The following is a 20,640-nucleotide window of genomic DNA, read 5'->3' on the forward strand; positions in this document are numbered from 1 at the left end:
TACACAAGGCTTTTGTTGGTGCGATGCAGTTTATATTGATGGTGCGGTTCACTCAAACACCGCACCTTTACATCTTGCTTTACAAATTCCACCAACTTTAAATCTTCCATTTACATTTTCCCCCCTTTTGTTGCCCTGTTCCCGCTTGTTTCCATTTACGTTTTCCCTCCCTCATGAATTTCTCACTCTCACAAACCCTAATCGAACCCCAACCCTCTCTATTACATCCATCTGGTTCCCTTTAGCACCTCTCACTACGGATACCTTCCAGTGCACCATCGTTGCCCTCTATTGCACCGTCGTTTCCCTTTAGTTCAGCGCATCTCTACTGTCCGTTGTGTCCAGTTGTCCACTAAGTTCATATGAGTATGTTGTGGCTAAATCTCTGTTTTTATTCGCTGATTGTGATGTTTAGAATATGTGCATACCAAGTGTTTGATGAAATGTTTGTGTTAGTTTTTCCTCTAATTTATTCACATTTGTCTAAGTACCTTTGTTGCAATTATTCTTGATTGTGTGTAGGTTGAGTTGGAAATGGTGAAGATTCATGTACTTGCAAAGGATAAAAGTTGGAACTGTTGAATGCGCTTCAGGTTATAGTTAAGACACTTCGAATGCTTTACATATACCGTCTTTTTTGCTTCTGTTTTGGTTTTTTTTCTCCACAATTTAGTTGGTCTGATTTGGCATTTAGTTTATTAGGTAAAAATATATGCAGATATATCGTAATATGTATATGGTCAAAATTTTTGAATATCAATGGCCACTTGTTTAAAAAGTATTTACACTTATAAAAGATTGTGACATAGTTTGGTTAGTATTAGATAATTCTACCATGGTGTATAACTTGTCAGTTTGGGGTTGAATTGACCAATAAAATGTGTTTTTTTATTCACAAATGCACTCTAGCTGTTTGATAAAATGCCTCAGTAAACTGTATGTTGTAGGCTTGTAGCATCATTAACAAAATTGTTTGATGAGTTGCAGTAGGCAAAATAAGGGTCTCCACAAAGATGTTGCCATTCAGTTATGAGCTCTATGATGTTTTTATAATTTAAACAATCTTGATTCTTCTATAGGACAACTGATATGAATGTACCAATTACTGACCCTGTTTCAGTTTGTGTTGTAGGAGCAAAGTTTTGAGAGGGTAAATGTTAACATAAGCAAAACCAAATCCATTAGTTATTGATTTGATTAGAGTATTCTGCCCTTCAATTTGAGGTAATTATTGGTTTAAAAATCAAGTCAGGTATTCTTAAATCGGGTTTTCTTTGTCTAACTGAGACCGAGATCGGGGTTATATGAAACATGGGACCGAAGAGCACCAAATGCAATCCTATTCCGTTTGCGAGTCAAGTAAGGTCTAACAGGTATATGAATTAAATCCGGGTAATGTCTCTTCAATTAACCAGGTTTGGCTTTATGTGTTTATTAAGTCAATGATGTTGACCATTCGAGTTTTTTAATTGAACTGATCGTGGTTTGTGATGAACGTAGGTCCTGGGGCTACCGCATATAATCTTATTTTTTATTACACGACAAGAAGTCCTTTGAAAGAATCTCCTTCGCTAGAATGGTTTGTGAAAGGTGGTGATACTTTTAGAAATTCAAGATTTAAGCTCACGCCATACATGTCTAAGGTTAGTCCCTAATGTCATTTCTTTTCAGTTTTTTTGCGCACACTATGTGCTAGGTAATTGTAGTTGATGTTCATCATGGATGACAACGTATCAAACTCACTCCGGCGCATGTCTACTCGTTTTGAAGCGCTCGAGAATGACAATTTTGGAGCTGAAATCGTAGAAGCTAACGATGATGAGGATGATTCCATTGATGAAGATGATGACAAGGTGGGTCGTTATGCTCTCATTTCATTTAATATTCAATCACTTTAAAAGTTAAAAGGCTATACTGGTGCAGGACTTAATGACAGGTAAAGTATTACTTGGCTCATCCCATTTCCATACCTGATTCCAACTTTCGGTTCCGACAGTTCAAAAGGGGAAAAAGCTATTAACGACTAACGAGTAAAAGGGGCTTTTATCATTTTACTTGATGAATGAGAAAATATATTGTATTTGCCTTCTAAAGGCTTTTTGAATATATAACTAATTAAGTAATTAACCATATACTGCATAGTTTTAGATCATTTGTTGTTTTGGTCATAATTCCCCAGTTTGCATGCATCAGTATAACGTGTCCATGTGATTGATGTATTTACAGCCATCACGATTGATTGGAACTAAATCGTTTGGATGTGTTATTGTTGAAGAAAAGGACTTCATGCATGGCTTCAAGGTAAGGATCGCTTTCATTATCTGCTTGGATTTTAATTATTTTCCCTTTCAGAAATGGCATACCCCCTTTTATCATTGTTATCTTTACTTTGTAAATAATTAGAGTTTGTAAGATACATACATATCTGATTATTCGATTAATGCATCTTTATACAACCCATTAGCTCAGATGTCAAGAATAATTGTCTAGCTACACTTAAAAAAAGAGATGGACTGAAAACGTGTCGATTCGCTTTACCTACGACCATATTTTTTAGGTTTGCTTATCAATTCGCTTTTAGCTATGACTATATTTTTTAGGTTCCTTTCCGTTTGCTACAGCGAATGATACCGACCGAGTGTTCGTTGTTGCATCCACCCGACGAATTCCCGCTGCAAAGCGCGGGGTAATTTACTAGTTATATATTTACAATCTCAACTTCTTTTTATTTGTTTTTACTTTTTAGTTACGGGAAGAAGATGTGAAACTTCCGCAATACAAAAATGACGATTTAGTCTTAAATTTAATCCCGGAATTGATTTCAAGGCGTTTGATGGCCCAGAATGAAATTGTGAAAAGCGTCTCAAGGTTAGCCCGAATTCTACCCTTTAACATTTATCTTATCTCTAACGGGTTAAATAAAAACTTGCTGATATATGTGTATGTAGTATATATGTGTGTGTATGTTTGTTAGTATATAACTAGATAATAATATAATTGTGTAATATTATGGGTTTTTACTGGATAATATAAATGAAAACTCCTGGAATATTAAATGGTTCCATATATTAAATTGAAGGTGCGGTTAAAAATATTAATGGGGCAGCAATTGTCAAACAATTACATATTTTTAGTGGTGCGGTCCACATTTATAAAAGGTGCGGGCTCCCCAACCGCACCCTCAAACAAAGTGATTTAATGGTGCCTTTTGTTTTGGTGCGGGCCTCACACCGCATCTCTAAAAGAATTTAACCGCACCTTCAATTGAATTGTGTACTAGTGGGTGGCGCTCAACTCGTCAAGCCCTATAGCTAGGGTGAGGTACTTGTGGGGTTTTTCCTTCGATGCCGGTCACTCTCTGATACCAGCTAGGGCACGATTGAAACACTCATGTCTGGCCGGAGAGGGGCAACGGGCCTCCCCGTTAGGGAGGAGGTGTGGAGTGTCTCGCACCCAAAAAAGTATGACACCTTGCCGTTCAAAAAAAATTAAAAATGCTAGTCGATCCCATTTGGCATCCACCTATTGGACGACGTATTTTAGCAGTTACACACCATTAAACTTCCCTTGTTTTATATATACATAACTAGGTTATAGACACGTATTACACAGATTGTGTAATATATATATATATATATATAAAGGGTTAGGATCGTGTGAGAAGCACTATGCTAATTGAGAAACTTGAGAAGCATTCTGGACCATACATTTTCCCTAAGCTTTTCGTAGTATACACATATGTATAGTTTAAAATTGACTATATATGTCAATTTTAAACTATACATGTGTGTATATTACGAAAAGGTTAGAGAAATGTGTGGTTCAGCATGCTTCTCAAGTTTCTCAGACAGGGTGGACTTCTCATAGGATCCCTACCCTATATATATATATATTCATCATAGGGACTGAAATTACATTTTTACATATGATAGTAGCAAGGCTGGTCTAGAGTTTTGGGGCTCAAAGCGAATTAAAAATTCGAGGCCCTTTTTAATTTTTTTTAGGCTTGTAATTTCGGTTTGTACCTGGCACGCAATATATTAGAAAGAAACTTATAAAGCACTTAACCATTATATAAACTAGATGATTTCCCTAATCAAATAATGTTTGGGATCTAATACATAAATCAAATATAAGTTGATCAAAAGAGTTTAACCTGACAAATAACAACTTATATTATATGTGAAAGGAATTAAAACATGTTACTTATTTTAAGTATACTATTGTTATCAGTTAGAAACAATTTTTTTAAATAAAATGTTACATGGACGTATCATGTTAAAAATTGTGTGAACAAAATATTTTAGCATATTAAATTAAGAGATGTGATTAAAAAAGATGCATTTATAACTCTTTATTAAAAGAGTGAGTGAGTTGATTAATACTTCGAAAATGGGTAGCAGTGGGATTTGAACCCACCCCTCTACAAAAACCAAATTTTGTTCTTATCACCAGACTACACTTCTATTAATGTTAACAAATATCACCGTAAATATAATATTTTTTTTTTATAAATATCACCGTCGTCTAGCACAATTACACTAACGGGTCGGCCCTGGATATTGGAAACAATGAATTATAGTCGTATTTTATTGGAAAGATTCAACCGAGTAAATCTTATATCATACTTTTGATGATATGTTTTCACTACTCATAAACAATACATCAATCATTAAAAAATGTGTGTCTGTGTGTGTGTGTATAATAGAATGCACAAAAGGCGTTGAAACGTTGACCTAACATGAATCAAATCCTTTTGATCTGTAAAAAAAAGTAATAATAAATCATTCGATTTACCATAAACCCATTCCAACCTGAAAAGAAGGATAAATAAGATTTAAACACTTCCCTTAGAAAAAAAAACAAAAATCATATTACAAATATGTGATTTACCTAATTAATTCATAATATTCACCTTAAGCATAAACTATTATGAAGTAGAAAAATAAATCAGAAACCACAACTAATATATGGAATATGAAAACTATAGATCATATGAAAAAACTTAAGCATAATCTTCATTTTAAAAAGTATAAAATAATAGGTTTTAAAATTATAGATAATCGTCGTTAAAAAAAAGTTAAAGTATTCTTTTCATAAGAACTTTAAATATTCTTTTAATCATCAATCGTGAATTTTAATTAATATTGATAGTAATATTAATAGCATAACATTATTAATAATCATTAGTTAGAATTAGATATTAGTTAATAAATATTGTTAATGATTTGAAGAAGAAATGCTATGTGACATTAGTTAGAATTTTGAATAATTTAATGACATGTGATATTAATGGGAGTTTTTTTATTAGAATTAGATTAAAATTAAAATTGAGAGATTTATGGTAAATAATAATAATAATAATAATAATAATAATAATAATAATAATAATAATAATGATAAGGATAACAAAATGTTTTTAAATAAAAACAAACGTATAACTATTAGGTTGAAGGAGAAATTGCCATAATATATCATAATGTAAGTAGTTACATTCATCTTTTGTCAGTGCTTTAATAGGTTAGTTCACGTACAAAGTGTCTTATCTTAAAAACGTATGAAATGCATGAAAATGCAAAAAAAAAAAAAAAAAAAAAAACGTTGTGGCATTTTTCGTAACTATTTGCTTGTAGTATAATTATCAAATTACTCTAAAAAAATCTTGTAGAGTAATTTTGATCTTGTAGGGTAATTATCAAAATTAGTCTATAAGTGTATCTAATATAACACTTGTGACAAATGCTTAATACACTAATTATGCACATTCAACATAATCAAATCCTTCCATATTTTTCATCTCATAATCCCACAACTATCAACGTCATTTAAGATTGACCAATTTTAACGCTACCCTTGAACCCAACTTTAGCTTGCTAGAAAAATCCACATATCATACAACCACATCACCCAACTACAAAATCAACTAAGTGTATTTGGTGTGCCATAACCTTATGCATAGAATACAAGCTACTAATGCACGCTTCTAACACATCATACTAACAATCAAAGTCCCATATGATCTCTACTTAAATCACATTTTTCATCTTAGTTCGCTAACAATCATGTCATTATCACTTTTCATACATAGTTACCCGCAACTTGCATACAATTTTACATATTTGTTCTCTTAGGCATTTCATCAAACACTTGGCGGGTTTCGCATTTATGAAATATTATGTACAAGCTTTTAAAGCATGATTCTTACTAATTCTTCACATAACTTTCATTTTAATTCAAATTCAAAATCAATAATCTATAACATCCATTGTCATACACCTCAAGCATCATCAAATTAACATTAAATACATAATCATCATCCTACATAAGAACCACTACAAATGGGTTTTTCATAAATATACCTAACAATCAGAAAGCTAAGCATAATTCAAGTTTAATAAGGTGTTTCTATCACATATCCATCCTAACTTCACTTAGATTCACGAGTTCATCAACACCCAATTCACCCAACATCATCAAATCATAAAATTTAACTTACTTGATAGTGAAGAACACTTAGGAGATCGATAATCTTGATACATGCATCCTAAAATCCTTCAATTCCCTTTTGATTTGAAGATTTCTTGAAATTTAGGGTTTACCCCTCTTCCTTTGGCCCGGTCGATCTCAAATATGCAAACAGTGTGTGTGTTTTGAGCTTTGTTTATTTAAAACACAAGTTCCTTCCATCTTGTCAAGTTTAGTCCCTCTAGATTAAGTGTTTATTTATTTCTAGGCATTTTCCATTCTTAGGCATATATCATAACACATTCTTTAACTAAATAAATATAAAAAAATAAATTCTAACAATTATGCATAATTTATCACTTTTGGGGTGTTACAAATCTACCCTCCTTAAAGGAGGTTTCGTCCCCGAAACCTTTCTCACACTTACTCTTATCTTTTCATTGCACTTATTTGATTTGCATATTACGTGCTGGACATATTAGGGATCTCGGCTACAGATTTCATTCTCAAACAACATAATTGTACGCATTGTTCGTACTTTCTTAAATTATGTAATTTACCTTTACATACACGTAATTTGATTGAAAATTTATCCAGGTCCTTATTAATGTCATTACACCTTAAAGTGCTAGTTCCTAGCACATTTCATTACTAACAGTTCGTTCATCATTCTATCAGTTATACATCCTAAGGTTTTTTTTTTACCTACTTGTTCCTTTCCTTCTAAATAAACATAATACACTCATGTTTCTACTTATTCAAAACATTTCAATTCGATTCATTCTATTCCTACATTATCTATGATGTTTCCTTTGATCATCATAATTATATCCTCACGTTCCATTTCTACATGTACATATACATACGAGTCACATTCACTTATTTGTAAGTTGAGTCTTATCTACAACCATATCAACACAAATCAATGCAATTACAAACAAACATAACCGACTAACTTCCAACAAACATGATGAACATTTCAATAACATGATGAACATTCCATTAACACGATGAACATTCAACAACACAATGAACATTCCGTTAACACGATGGACATTCAGCAACACAATGAACATTCCGTTAACACGATGGACATTCAGCAACACAATGAACATTCCATTAACACGATGAACATTCAGCAACACAATGAACATTCCATTAACACGATGAACATTCAGCAACACAATGAACATTCCATTAACACGATGAACATTCAGCAACATAATGAACATTCCATTAACACGACGGACATTCAGCAACATAATGAACATTCCATTAACACGATGGACATTCAGCAACATAATGAACATTCCATTAACACGATGGACATTCAGCAACATAATGACCATTCCATTAACACGATGGACATTCAGCAACATAATGAACATTCCAGTAACACGGTGAACATTCAGCAACATAATGAACATTCCACTAACACGATGAACAATCCACTAACACGATGAACATTCCACTAATACGATGAACATTCAGCAACATAATGAACATTCCACTAACACGGTGAACATTCAGCAACATAATGAACATTCCATAACACGGTGAACATTCAGCAACATAATGAACACTCCATAACACGGTGAACATTCAGCAACATAATGAACATTCCACTAACACGATGAACATTCAGCAACATAATGAACATTCCACTAACACGATGAACATTCAGCAACATAATGAACATTCCACTAACACGATGAACATTCAGCAACATAATGAACATTCACACAATGGACATTCAGCAACATAATGAACATACCATTAACATGATGAACATTCAGCAACATAATGAACATTCCATTAACATGATGAACATTCAGCAACATAATGAACATTCCACTAACACGATGAACATTCAGCAACATAATGAACATTCCACTGACACGATAAACATTCAGCAACATAATGAACATTCCATTAACACGATGAACATTTAGCAACATAATGAACATACCATTAACATGATGAACATTCAGCAACATAATGAACATTCCATTAACATGATGAACATTCAGCAACATAATGAACATTCCACTGACACGATGAACATTCATCTTAATTTACAATAAGGATAGACGAAGTTCATATGAACTTACCTTGGTACTTACCCTTACCCATAAATTCTTACATGGTTCCTTATATACAACATACCAAACTTCATTTATAAATAAGAAGAGATTTCGGAAATCACTTACCTTAAGCGTCCGTTTTGTACTTGGCGAATCAAATACTTCATACTATTTTACTAATACTAGTTTAATAACTATCCACATACTTTGTTTGACTTTTCGGAAGTCCATTTGTAAATACATTCTGACCTACGCTTACTAATTACCCAATTCTAACACACCCCTCTCTAGTCGAGCAATAAGCTCCTATTAAATGCATAACCTTTATACATACCTAACGCAAGTCAAAATCCATTAACTCGTTATCCATACCTTGATTGACTATTTCCTTCCAGTTTGTGACAGTAACATTACCGTACATCATGCTCTCCTACCATTAAATAACTTGACCATTTCAAACATTAAATACCGGGTTCAAATGGCAATCACCATTTGACCCGCATAACTCATTTATCCTTTCAACCATTCTTGAATACAATATATGAGCATAATTATATTCATATATATATATATATAAGTTCAAAACATAACTTGAATAATATCCGCTTCTTAATTAATATTTACTCGTTCAATCTATAATTACTTAAAATTTTGAGCCTTTCATTCTTGGCATTCATTCTTACTTATTTGATTCATGCCCATTTACGAATTTTAAGCTTTTTCATTCTATCATTCATTCCCTTATATGTTTCGAATCCGTCTCGCGGTTTCTAACATGTCATTCATATCTTTCATTCCTTTCATGTTTCGAACCCGTTTAGCAGATTCTAACTTATCATTCATACTTCTCATGTGTATTTGGTACTTTCAAAACCCTGAAAGTCTTACATTTCCCTTCACCCTCACGTCCACCTACTACCTAATTCTAACGGACATACCTGTAACAGTTATCACGGTCTCACGAACGTCATATGTTTCTTGTGTACTGGCCAGGTACACAATCCACATACTAGTTTCGTGTCTTCATGTAATCGTCACCTTATGTCTAAAGAATTAGGTTTCGGCACGTGTAATATTTTGAAAACTTCATTACCATTCTATTATTATATTCCTTTTTGAAATTTTCCTTCACTTGATAGATTTTACCGTTACATGTACCCACAGGTTAAATTTACGTACCTGGGGTCAATTTTTCTTATCACATGCCTTGATGTCGGTCCTAGACCGCATTCACAGATCATCCTCTCCAAACAATTATGCTTACCTTACACATAACATACTGTTAGTTTTCTTCAAATACATACTTAAGTACATACTTACCTTTGCTTCTACCCTTAGATCTTGATCGAGTCTCGGATTGTACGGGTTCCTTGTCACAAGAGCACACAGGTTTGAGTCCAAGTATTTACCTCCTCGTACTTGATTTCCCTCAAACCAGGGCTCTGATAGCAACTTGTAATGCCCAGATTTTCTAATCCGAAAAAGTAATAGTATCATACTATTATTTAACAAAATTCGGGCATGACCCATTCGTATTATGAACAAATCCCTGTAAGACCAACCTGTAAGAACTTAAATACGACACAGCGGAAAATATGAGCCTAAAAATTTCGTTCTTAAAAAGTCATATTAATTACATGAAGACTCAATTACAAATTGCAATACGTTCATTAGAGAGGATTCACAATGTTACATTATGTCAAGGCTTCATGACCAATTTAAAACAAACTATGTGACCTTTCTTTCCCGTACAATCCTTTGCTCTCAACTCGATCTATGTCTGTTTCACTTCGCTAGTGGTAGAGAAAACCCGAGCGATACCTGTGGACACCACGTACAACCCAACTATTAGTCATTAACACCATACAACATTAAACCATATAATAGAAATTTGAAAAGCATTCTATGAAGTAAACGTGGAATTGTCCAAGCGCATTCTTAAATACTCTTTATCCAAACCCGGTTTCATTCCTTCATGAATCCGGCAATCTCATACCTGCATTACATTCCAAACTCAAAGCACATCATTAGTAATCGTAAGTACTCCGACGCCTTGATAACGTTCATACTGATATCTATAGCATCGTATATTCATACACACATGCATTCACCCTTACGCGCCTATTATCACATACACCTATATGCAAACGTACCTTATACATGTCTACGTCCCTACCTACATACAAACAATCATTTACGAATTTATATACACTAGCTCATGCTTACCACTTCATACACATACGCTTATGCCGAAATGACATATTCACAACTTAACATAATATAGGCGATATACAAAACGACCTACGTGCCTACTAGATTCCTAAACATATTTACTGATACAATTTCTTACACTAACACGAAAACAAATCCTTTCTTTCAGTGCATACTGTAGCTTACGGTGGCTACCGTAAGCTACGGTAGTGCCCAGCACAGCTTCCATTTTAATCGCCAAAACTATCTTATCTTGTCCAATTCACATCCGAAACAGTTAAAACTTGTTTCTAATTAACCGTAAAACATTTCCCTTTCATAAATGACTATAAATTCTTACCTGGGGTCATAACCATAACGAATTACATTACGTTACACATCCCATGACCTAATATTTGACCCGTTTGTACCCACCAATTTACTTTCGACTTAAATAACAACCTTCGTCAATACTGAGCATTATTAGGTTATTACTTCTAATTATTACTTGTTCTTTCATGATGTTTCATAAGCATAAGTATAAAAAAATTTATTAAACCTACTAAAAAGTGAATCGAGATTCACTTACCTCGAGTGCCCGTCTCGTGTATGCTTCCTCATATCCTTTATGTATCCTTCCATGTTTCCCCCATCTTGACATGATCCTATACTTTCATGTCATCATGGTTACCATTTCATTAGTATAAACACACATTCTACATTATACTTTATTTGTCAAATTCCAATCAACACAAAATATAAGCTTGAAGTCGCATCTTTTCATTCCTCATAATTCTTCATGTTGTTACATTTAGCACATATTGATATAGCATGTATTTAACGATTTCTCTAATATAACACTTGTGACAAAAGCTTAATACACTAATTATGTACATTCAACATAATCAAATCCTTCCATATTTTTCATCTCATAATCCCACAACTATCAACGTCATTTAAGATTGACCAATTTTAACGCTACCCTTGAACCCAACTTTAGCTTGCTAGAAAAATCCACATATCATACAACCACATCACCCAACTACAAAATCAACTAAGTGTATTTGGTGTGCCATAACCTTATGCATAGAATACAAGCTACTAATGCACGCTTCTAACACATCATACTAACAATCAAAGTCCCATATGATCTTTACTTAAATCACATTTTTCATCTTAGTTCGCTAACAATCATGTCATTATCACTTTTCATACATAATTACCCGCAACTTGCATACAATTTTACATATTTGTTCTCTTAGGCATTTCATCGAACACTTGGCGGGTTTCGCATTTGTGAAATATTATGTACAAGCTTTTAAAGCATGATTCTTACTAATTCTTCACATAACTTTCATTTTAATTCAAATTCAAAATCAATAATCTATAACATCCATTGTCATACACCTCAAGCATCATCAAATTAACATTAAATACATCATCATCATCCTACATAAGAACCACTACAAATGGGTTTTTCATAAATATACCTAACAATCAGAAATCTAAGCATAATTCAAGTTTAATAAGGTGTTTCTATCACATATCCATCCTAACTTCACTTAGATTCACGAGTTCATCAACACCCAATTCACCCAACATCACCAAATCATAAAATTTAACTTACTTGATAGTGAAGAACACTTAGGAGATCGATAATCTTGATACATGCATCCTAAAATCCTTCAATTCCCTTTTTGATTTGAAGATTTCTTGAAATTTAGGGTTTACCCCTCTTCCTTTGGCCTGGTCGATCTCAAATACGCACACAGTGTGTGTGTTTTGAGCTTTGTTTATTTAAAACACAAGTTCCTTCCATCTTGTCAAGTTTAGTCCCTCTAGATTTGGTGTTTATTTATTTCTAGGCATTTTCCATTCTTAGGCATATATCATAACACATTCTTTAACTAAATAAATTTAAAAAAATAAATTTCTAAAAATTATGCATAATTTATCACTTTTGGGGTGTTACAATTACTTTACAAGTGTATCAAAATTACTTTGCATCAAAATTACTCTACAGGTGTATCAATATTACTTTGCAAGTTTATCAAATAACATACAAATATACAATTCAAAATTGCTCTACAAAATTACCATACAAGATGAAAATTACCATACACGATCAAAATTACCATACAAAATCATTTGTAGACTAATTATGATACTCTACAAAATTAATCTACAAGATCAAAATTACCCTACAAGAACATTTTACAAAATTACTCTATAAGATCAAAATTTACCCTATAAGATCATTTGTAGAGTAATTTTGATAATTACTCTACGAGTAAATAATATCAAAAATGCCACTGCATTTTTTTACATTTTTACTTTATTCGTATGTTTTGTATGATAAGGGTATTTGTATTTGATCTTTAGTCGTGCTTTTATATTATTAAATTATTAGTGTAGATATAGCAAAATGTTATTTAAATATATAATACACTTAAAATATCCATTGTGTAAGCTGAAGACGCAGTGTAGTTATTAAGGGACGGAAGATCTAATATTAAACTTAGAGAATAGATTATATATATACATATATATAACTTAAATTAAAACTAGGAGATTTTTTAAATAAAAATAAAAGGATAATTATAAGTTTGAAGAAGAAATTGCCATGTAGCATTAATAATAAGCTGTAATTAATATTTAGATATCCTAGAATTTGAAGAAAAAAACAAAAAATAAAAAGAAATTGTTAAAAGGTTTCATATTAATTTTAGTGAAACTTGGTATATCAACTTCGTCGCGCTGCCGGCGAACTTCTTTTATTATTTAGTTTGTGTTTATATGTGTTTTGAAATCACTACGAGCGTGTTATGCATTGAACCACTGACAAAAATAACAAGAAAATGTAAAAAAAAAAAAAAAAAAACACTAAAAGATAACAGAATAAAAATCAACAAAAAAAGTTGTATGGTAATGATGTTGTTCACATGTACCATGGTTAGAGATGAGCAAAAGGTACTGGGTACTGGTACCGAATTTCCCGAACTGAAAGTTCTTAAGTACCAATTCGGTACCGACTTTTGGCGTTCCTAGTATCGGTTCGCTACCGGTTCTTACCTTCATATACCAGTATCGTATGGTAATGATGTTGTTCATATGTAACCCACGGTTAGAGATGAGCAAATGGTACTGGGTACTGGTACCGAATTTCCCGAACTGAAAGTTTTTAATTACCAATTCGGTACCGACTTTTGTCGTTCGTAGTATCGGATCGCTACCGGTTCTTACCTTCATATACCAGTACAGTAACCGGTATTTTCGATACCAGTACCGATTCAGTATCGGTTAGCACTGAGCTCATCCCTACCCCTGAAACTAAAAAAAATCATTAAAAGTTGAAGAAAATCAACAAAAAAAAGTTGTACGATACTGTTGTTCATACGATACTCTTGATCAGTGATGAGCAAATGGTATCAGTTAGCATTTATCCTAACCCGTAATAATAGAAATCATTAAAGTTAAGAGAAATAATAAAGAAATAATTATTGTTAGAAGATTAAAATGATAAAAGTGCTAAAAATTATATATTATTATAATAATAAAAGTACTATTTATTAAGTTCGTTTATTTTATTTTAATTTAATTAATATTAATTAATTAATTAATTTAATTAATATATTAATTCGGGCCATGAAAACGCGTGACTCGAACTAGAAGCGTTTTGTCCTATTTGCTGTCATGTAAACGAGTGACTCGAACTATAAATGTTTTGTCCTATTTGCTGTCTATACTAACTGCAATAAAGGAGCTACAAAAGTCAATATTACGTGAATAAGTCAACTGTAGCCACATGACAATATGACATAGGGATGAGCAAAATGGATCCGGTACCGGTTCCCAACCGGTGCCGGTACCTAATTTACCGAATCGGGTACCTTTTCGGTATAGACTTTTAACATTTTCGGTACCGGTTTGGTACTGGTATTTATCGTTTTTTACCCTCAAATACCGGTACTGTTCCGGTACCGAACCGTACCGTACCGGGTATATTCGGTACCGTTACCCATTTTTGTGGATTTTCGGTACCGGTACTTTTGGTTCCGGTCGGTACCGAGCTCATCCCTAATATGACATGCAGGTATAGCATAACAACTTTCTTTCTTGCAAATGATTCAAGCACAGCTAGTTGATGCATTCGAAATGATGGGGAAGGACTCCGGTTCAGCCCGAGTTTTCTACTATAGTGCATTTTCTCTAGAGGATCAATTCTTGTGGAAGGTGCAACTCCTGCCATGTGGCAAAAGGCTGGAAATTTTCTCGGGGACAGCTTAACGTCCCTCTCGACCAGGCGTGGACCCGGTTAAGACAACATAGTTCTGATAATTAGTGGTGGCGGGCTGCGTCTTGCGGGTGTAAATTAGCCGTTTGTTATGAAGTTCACCTTAAAAAAAAAAAGCAAAAAAAAAAACCCTTTCTTTCTATTATTATGTAATTACCTGGGTCAAACACGCTTGATTATCGTTCGGCTCACCCTCACCATATATATATGTGAAAAACAACTCATTTATTAATATGGCTTGACCCGATATAGAAATGTCTCTTAACTATTGTTGCATGATAGGTTGCAATGGTTAAGAATATCCACTTCGTATGTATATATTTAATACTAGTGGGATTCCCGGACGCTTTACTAGTATCGTACATACACTCGATATATCTTACGATACTAAAAAAATACTATATTGTGAATTTTACTTTGTGTATAATTTTATACCGCCACATGGAGAATTCTACAAAAAACGAATAAGGTACCATTACTGATGTTTTTTGCTCGGTATATTTTGGTTTGTGATGATAAAGAAAAATCAACTCTATATTACCTGTTCAAATACCAATGTTTGGTCGGTGTATGTTCGGTTTGTGATAATAAATAAAATCAACTATAAATGACTCATTCGAATACCGATTTTGTTTGGTCGGTAAATGTTCAGTTTGTGATGATAAAAAAATTAACTTTATATGACCCGTTCGATTAGAACTTTTATCAAATCGTACATAATAATAGACACATGATGACGTTAATAATAAAAAACTGTACTGATGTTATACGACACCGGTACCAATATTGTTCAAACAGTAACACTAATATTAAAAAAAAGAAAATCATTAAAATTTATAACTAAAAAAAATATATTTAAGGTTAATTAAAAGTAAAATAAAATACATTATTATAAAAAACAATCTACTATTCATTTTCCAATTTCCAATTATATATAGAGACAAAAAGTGGATAGTACAAAATGCCTTAACGTATAAAGCGTACGCTATGGCAAGTTCGCATGTTATAATCCAGAAAGGAAATCTCGCATGTTGAAAAACCAAAGATCGCATGTTAAAAAAAATTCGCATGTTAAAAAAATTCGCATGTTGCTGGAAAAAACCAAAATCGCACGTTCAAAAAAAATTGCATGTTGATACTGCATCTTATACTCAGCGTATGTTAAGACAATTTGTACAATAACATGCTTCTCTCTCTCTCTCTCGATTTCTCTCTCTCTCTCTCTCTCTATATATATATATATATATATATATATATATATATATATATATATATATATATATAGGATCCTGTAAAAAGTGGGACTTTTGTGAGAAGTGTGAGAAATAATTTGGGAATGACAAGTGTCCTTTATCCTAATTAATTCGAAAGGGTATATTAGTAATTTGACATTTTTATCATTTAATTGATTTCCAAGAATAACTGCCCCAAAGAAAAAATTGGCGATTAGTTTTTTTAGGGTTTGAATCGAATTTTGAATTAGGAGAAATTTTAGGAAACATTATACATCCGATTGTTTTATATTCTTCATCATCTTTTAATCGCAACATCTTTTAATCATACATTGTTGATGGCGTGGTGTTTTAAACATCTGGATACATTGTTCATGGCGTGGTGTTTTAAAAATCTGGAGACATTGACTATGATTCAAGTCATGGTGTTTTATCTGGAGACATTGTTCATGGCGTGGTGTTTTAAACATCTGGAGACATTGTTCATGGCGTGGTGTTTTAAACATCTGGAGACATTGACTATGATTCAAGTCATGGTGTTTTATCTGACTTGAATTCCAGATAAAACACCATGACTTGAATCATAGTCAATGTCTCCAGATGTTTAAAACACCACGCTATGAACAATGTCTCCAGATAAAACACCATGACTTGAATCATAGTCATGGTGTTTTAAAATCTGGGAATGTTTTGTATTGATTGTCCAGATAAAACACCATGACTTGAATCATAGTCATGGTGTTTTAAAATCTGGGAATGTTTTGTATTGAATCATAGTCATGTTTTGTATTGAACAATGTCTCCAGATAAAACACTATGATTTAAGTCATGGTGTTTTCTGGATTCCAGATAAAACACCATGACTTGAATCATAGTCAATTTATCCAGATGTTTTAAAACACCACACCATGAATCTGATTACAGTTCTTCTAAACGTAAAACACCACGCCTTGAATCTTATATAAAACACAGAGGCTTTCGATTTAGATATTGATTATTAATTCCGATTTTTAAGGAAAAGGAGTGAATGTAGGTGTTTTTGTTTGTGTAGGATACGGTTACCATACTTGAAACATTGAAAAAGACACTATTGCCCTTCAATTTTACATAAGGTCCCTCTAATTAAAACACAATTTACATTTTTATACCCTATTGATCTCAACCATTAGATCAAATATCCAATGGTTTAAAACACTTCTTACCCTTCTTACATTTTAGACACTTTTTACCATATCCCTACCCTATATATATATATATATGTATATATATATATATACACATATATATATAATACATATCCAAAGGGCAATTTTGGTCATTTGGCCCCCATGAACTTAAAATCTGGTTAATGCATAGCGTACAACAGTTTATTGCACAAAACAATCTCATCCATTAAATTTAAAAACACGGGTAGATCAATATATCTTTTAGGGTTTCTCATCTTTTCATTATCCGCCCCAACTCCATGCTTTCTCTCTCCCACACGATTTCCAGATCTAGGGTTTCAATACCACCGAATCGTTCATTTTCTCTCAATCCGACAGAAGATCTAGTGGGGTTGATCTCTAGGTACCGTTTTAAACCATATCTAAAGTTTTTTGTTTGTTATTTGAGTCTGATATGTTTGTTATTTGTGTTGAATCGTTCATTTTCTCTCAATCCGACAGAAGATCCACTGGGGTTGACCTCTTGGTACCGTATAAACCATCTTCTCCGAGATCAGCTGCTGCTTATGTTAATCCTCATCGTTTTCTGTTTAGATCTGGTTTTAATACCGGTAATCGTTTAATCTAGCTTTAGTTTACTTTGTATCTGTTGTTAAATTTGTTGTTTTTGGTTGATTTTAGCGGTTGTATATCTGAATCTGCCAATTTTATTCCATTTTCAAACCTTCAAAGATCCAGAGAACTAAAGGCTATGGTTCAACTAACTAGCAGTTAACTTCTCCTAGATCCGCTGCTGCTCGTGTTAATCCTCATCGTCTTCTATTCAGATCTGGTTTTAATACTGGTAATCGTTTAACTATATATAGTTTGAGCTAATGATTTTGTGTTTGAACTTTGGATAGGTGAATTTGAGTGTTATTCATGTGGATTGTTGTTAATTAACGGTTATGAGAGTTGAAACTGTACTACAAACTGTTTCGGATATGTTTGTCGTGGATTTGGTGAGTGTTTTAAGTTAAATTGTGTTTGAATTTGTGAAATATGAGTGTTATGTAAGTGGATTTGTTGTTAATTAATGGTTATGCGAGTTGAAACTGTACTGAAATTAACGGTTATACGAGTTTTGGGTCAAATTGGTCAAAGTTAGGGTATGTAGGAGGTTTGTTATGTGAAATGGATGAGAGGTATGCAACTTCGGGTTGCAAATAAAGCTTATTGGTTTGAATGTACATGATCTCGGTAGTAAATTATCTAGCTTGGATGTTAGACCATTTTAAACACTCCATGTTTCCATGTTTATCACATCTCCATGTTTACATGTTCCTGTTTGCATTTTGTATTTAAGACTCATTTTGAGTTTAATGAAGGTTCTTTGTGATTTATGTTGTTGATTTTCAGGTGATAACTCTGCACCCAGCACTGGAGAGACGTTTCCAGCCCGTAAAGGTACCCGAGCCCACAGTTGATGAAACCATACAGATTTTAAAGAGGCTTCGAGAACGATACCAAATCTATTTTTAATAAAACTTATATCGGGATGTTCAGAAAATTATTTTAAGAAATATTGTGTATTAAGTTTTTCTTATAAGTTTAATTATAAAAAGTTATTTGAGTAATTCAATTGATGAGTCATGAGTGGCTGATAACTTTTAAAAAACAAATATATTCAACAGAGATGAATTCTTAAATCGCTAAAAAGATAATTTTTGTTCTTTTCCTTTTGTTTTTCCACAAGACAATCACCAAGTCCTTGAAAGATGAAAAAATGTGTTGTGTAATTTTATCATAATTCTGCAGTTTTAGTTTGCAATTCATAATTCTGCAGTTTATTCTGCATCTTTTTAGTATTAGAGTTTTTGTGTATATTTTGTTTGCTTTACTTTGATGATCAGCTATTAATTTACGATCTTTGCCCTTCAGCTCCCAGAAGAAGCTAGAGAGCTCGAGAAAGAACCTAGGCAAATAACAAAAGAAAAGAACAAAGCTGTTTGTGGCCAAGATTTCGAAAAGGTACTGTGCTTGTTCTTGTGAATTTTATGGATGTGTGACAACTTGACCCATTTACTTTTGAATGGGTTGATTTAGGGTTATGTTTTATTTATAACAGGTTACATGGATAAACCCTAAAAAATTGTTAACTTAAAATGGAACGGCTCAAATGCCAAAAAATGTGGACGGGTTAACCAATCTGACGGAGTGACAGGTCAACCAAGTTTTAACTCAAAACCTGTTTTGACCTGTTAGCCAATCCACACATGGTGTCACATTTATTTTTTTCTGTACACATGAGATGCTAATATTATGCTATTGACAGGCTGGGGAGTTACGTGATTGGGGAATGGATCTTAAAACTCAATCATCCACTCTTATGGAAAAAAACAAAGAGATGAGCAAAGCCAAGACCGAGGCGGGAGAAGAGGGCCCAACCGTAACTGAAGCGGACATTCAACACATTATCTCATCAGATATCAAGAATACCTAACTTAAAGTTTCAAATTTCTTACAAACTAACCTCAATACAAAGAACTCTATAACGGCAAGGGTTCTTCGCCAGGTAACGATGGTTGTGAACGACGTGAAATTCATTTTGACATTTTCTAATCAACAATGCTTTGTTTCAGTCGAAAAATGCTTTGTTTCTCATCTATTGGATTTTTGCAAATAGTTTTTAAACTTAATAAGATTAAGCAACTCGAAACTAGGGGTGCAAATGAGCCGAGATACTCGAGATTGGCTCGAAAAAAAGCTCGAACGAGCCGAGCATAAATAATACATTAGCACATATCATGCATACCATACACTAAGTGGTGGTTACTAGAGAGCTATCGCACTCTCTGCCTTTATTACGGTATATCCCATACTATTGTGCACACCAAGGTAGTGTTTGGTATGCAGGAATGAGAGGTGGAATGGAATGGATGATTACGAGGGAATGAAGAAAAGGGTGTTTGGTTGGTCAATGGAATGGAATCACCCATTCCAAAATGCATTCCATTCCCTCAAAATCATTCCTTCCACCCCCCATGTTTTTTTTCCATTCCATCCCCTCTTGCACCATTCATCAACAACACCACAACCCACCACCTTCGCCACAACCCACCACCACCACCCACCACCGACGCCTTCGCCGCCACCTGCCACCACCTCACCCCGACAGCCACCGCCGCCACCCACTCGCCACCGTTATCACCCACAGCTGCGACCAACCG

General features: G+C 33.4%; 1 protein-coding gene and 2 long non-coding RNA genes across 7 annotated transcripts; 2 read left to right on the top strand and 1 right to left on the bottom strand.

Annotated features, from left to right (window-relative positions):
• LOC110899988 lies at window positions 1–15,304 on the top strand. The gene is made up of 9 exons (XR_004876432.1): window positions 1–366; window positions 523–593; window positions 1,133–1,224; window positions 1,324–1,415; window positions 1,501–1,643; window positions 1,771–1,853; window positions 2,227–2,301; window positions 2,747–2,868; window positions 14,877–15,304. It is a non-coding gene; the product is annotated as an uncharacterized LOC110899988 (long non-coding RNA).
• On the bottom strand, window positions 10,285–12,573 carry LOC110899989. The gene is made up of 3 exons (XR_002570694.2): window positions 12,367–12,573; window positions 11,329–11,404; window positions 10,285–10,370 (listed from the first exon to the last, which is right to left on the bottom strand). It is a non-coding gene; the product is annotated as an uncharacterized LOC110899989 (long non-coding RNA).
• A 2,386-nt stretch (window positions 15,305–17,690) lies between the features above and the next one.
• LOC110899987 (ATP-dependent Clp protease ATP-binding subunit ClpA homolog CD4B, chloroplastic) lies at window positions 17,691–20,132 on the top strand. 5 transcript variants are annotated; one of them, XR_002570689.2, is made up of 6 exons: window positions 17,691–17,834; window positions 17,933–18,042; window positions 18,113–18,275; window positions 18,830–18,877; window positions 19,352–19,441; window positions 19,746–20,132. XR_002570689.2 is itself a non-coding variant. In XM_022146886.2 (6 exons), the coding sequence occupies exons 1-6, from the start codon at window positions 17,731–17,733 to the stop codon at window positions 19,911–19,913; spliced, it is 576 nt and encodes a 191-aa protein (XP_022002578.1). In that variant the 5' UTR covers window positions 17,691–17,730; the 3' UTR covers window positions 19,914–20,129. The 5 variants fall into 5 exon arrangements, 3 of the variants coding, with proteins under 3 accessions (XP_022002578.1, XP_022002577.1, XP_022002579.1); XR_002570690.2 differs by having other exon boundaries at window positions 18,164–18,275; XM_022146886.2 differs by having other exon boundaries at window positions 17,936–18,042; window positions 18,217–18,275; window positions 19,746–20,129.
• The last annotated feature ends 508 nt before the right edge of the window (window positions 20,133–20,640 follow it).

Source organism: Helianthus annuus, chromosome 13, assembly GCF_002127325.2.
Source record: "Helianthus annuus cultivar XRQ/B chromosome 13, HanXRQr2.0-SUNRISE, whole genome shotgun sequence".
NCBI classification, from domain to species: domain Eukaryota; kingdom Viridiplantae; phylum Streptophyta; class Magnoliopsida; order Asterales; family Asteraceae; genus Helianthus; species Helianthus annuus.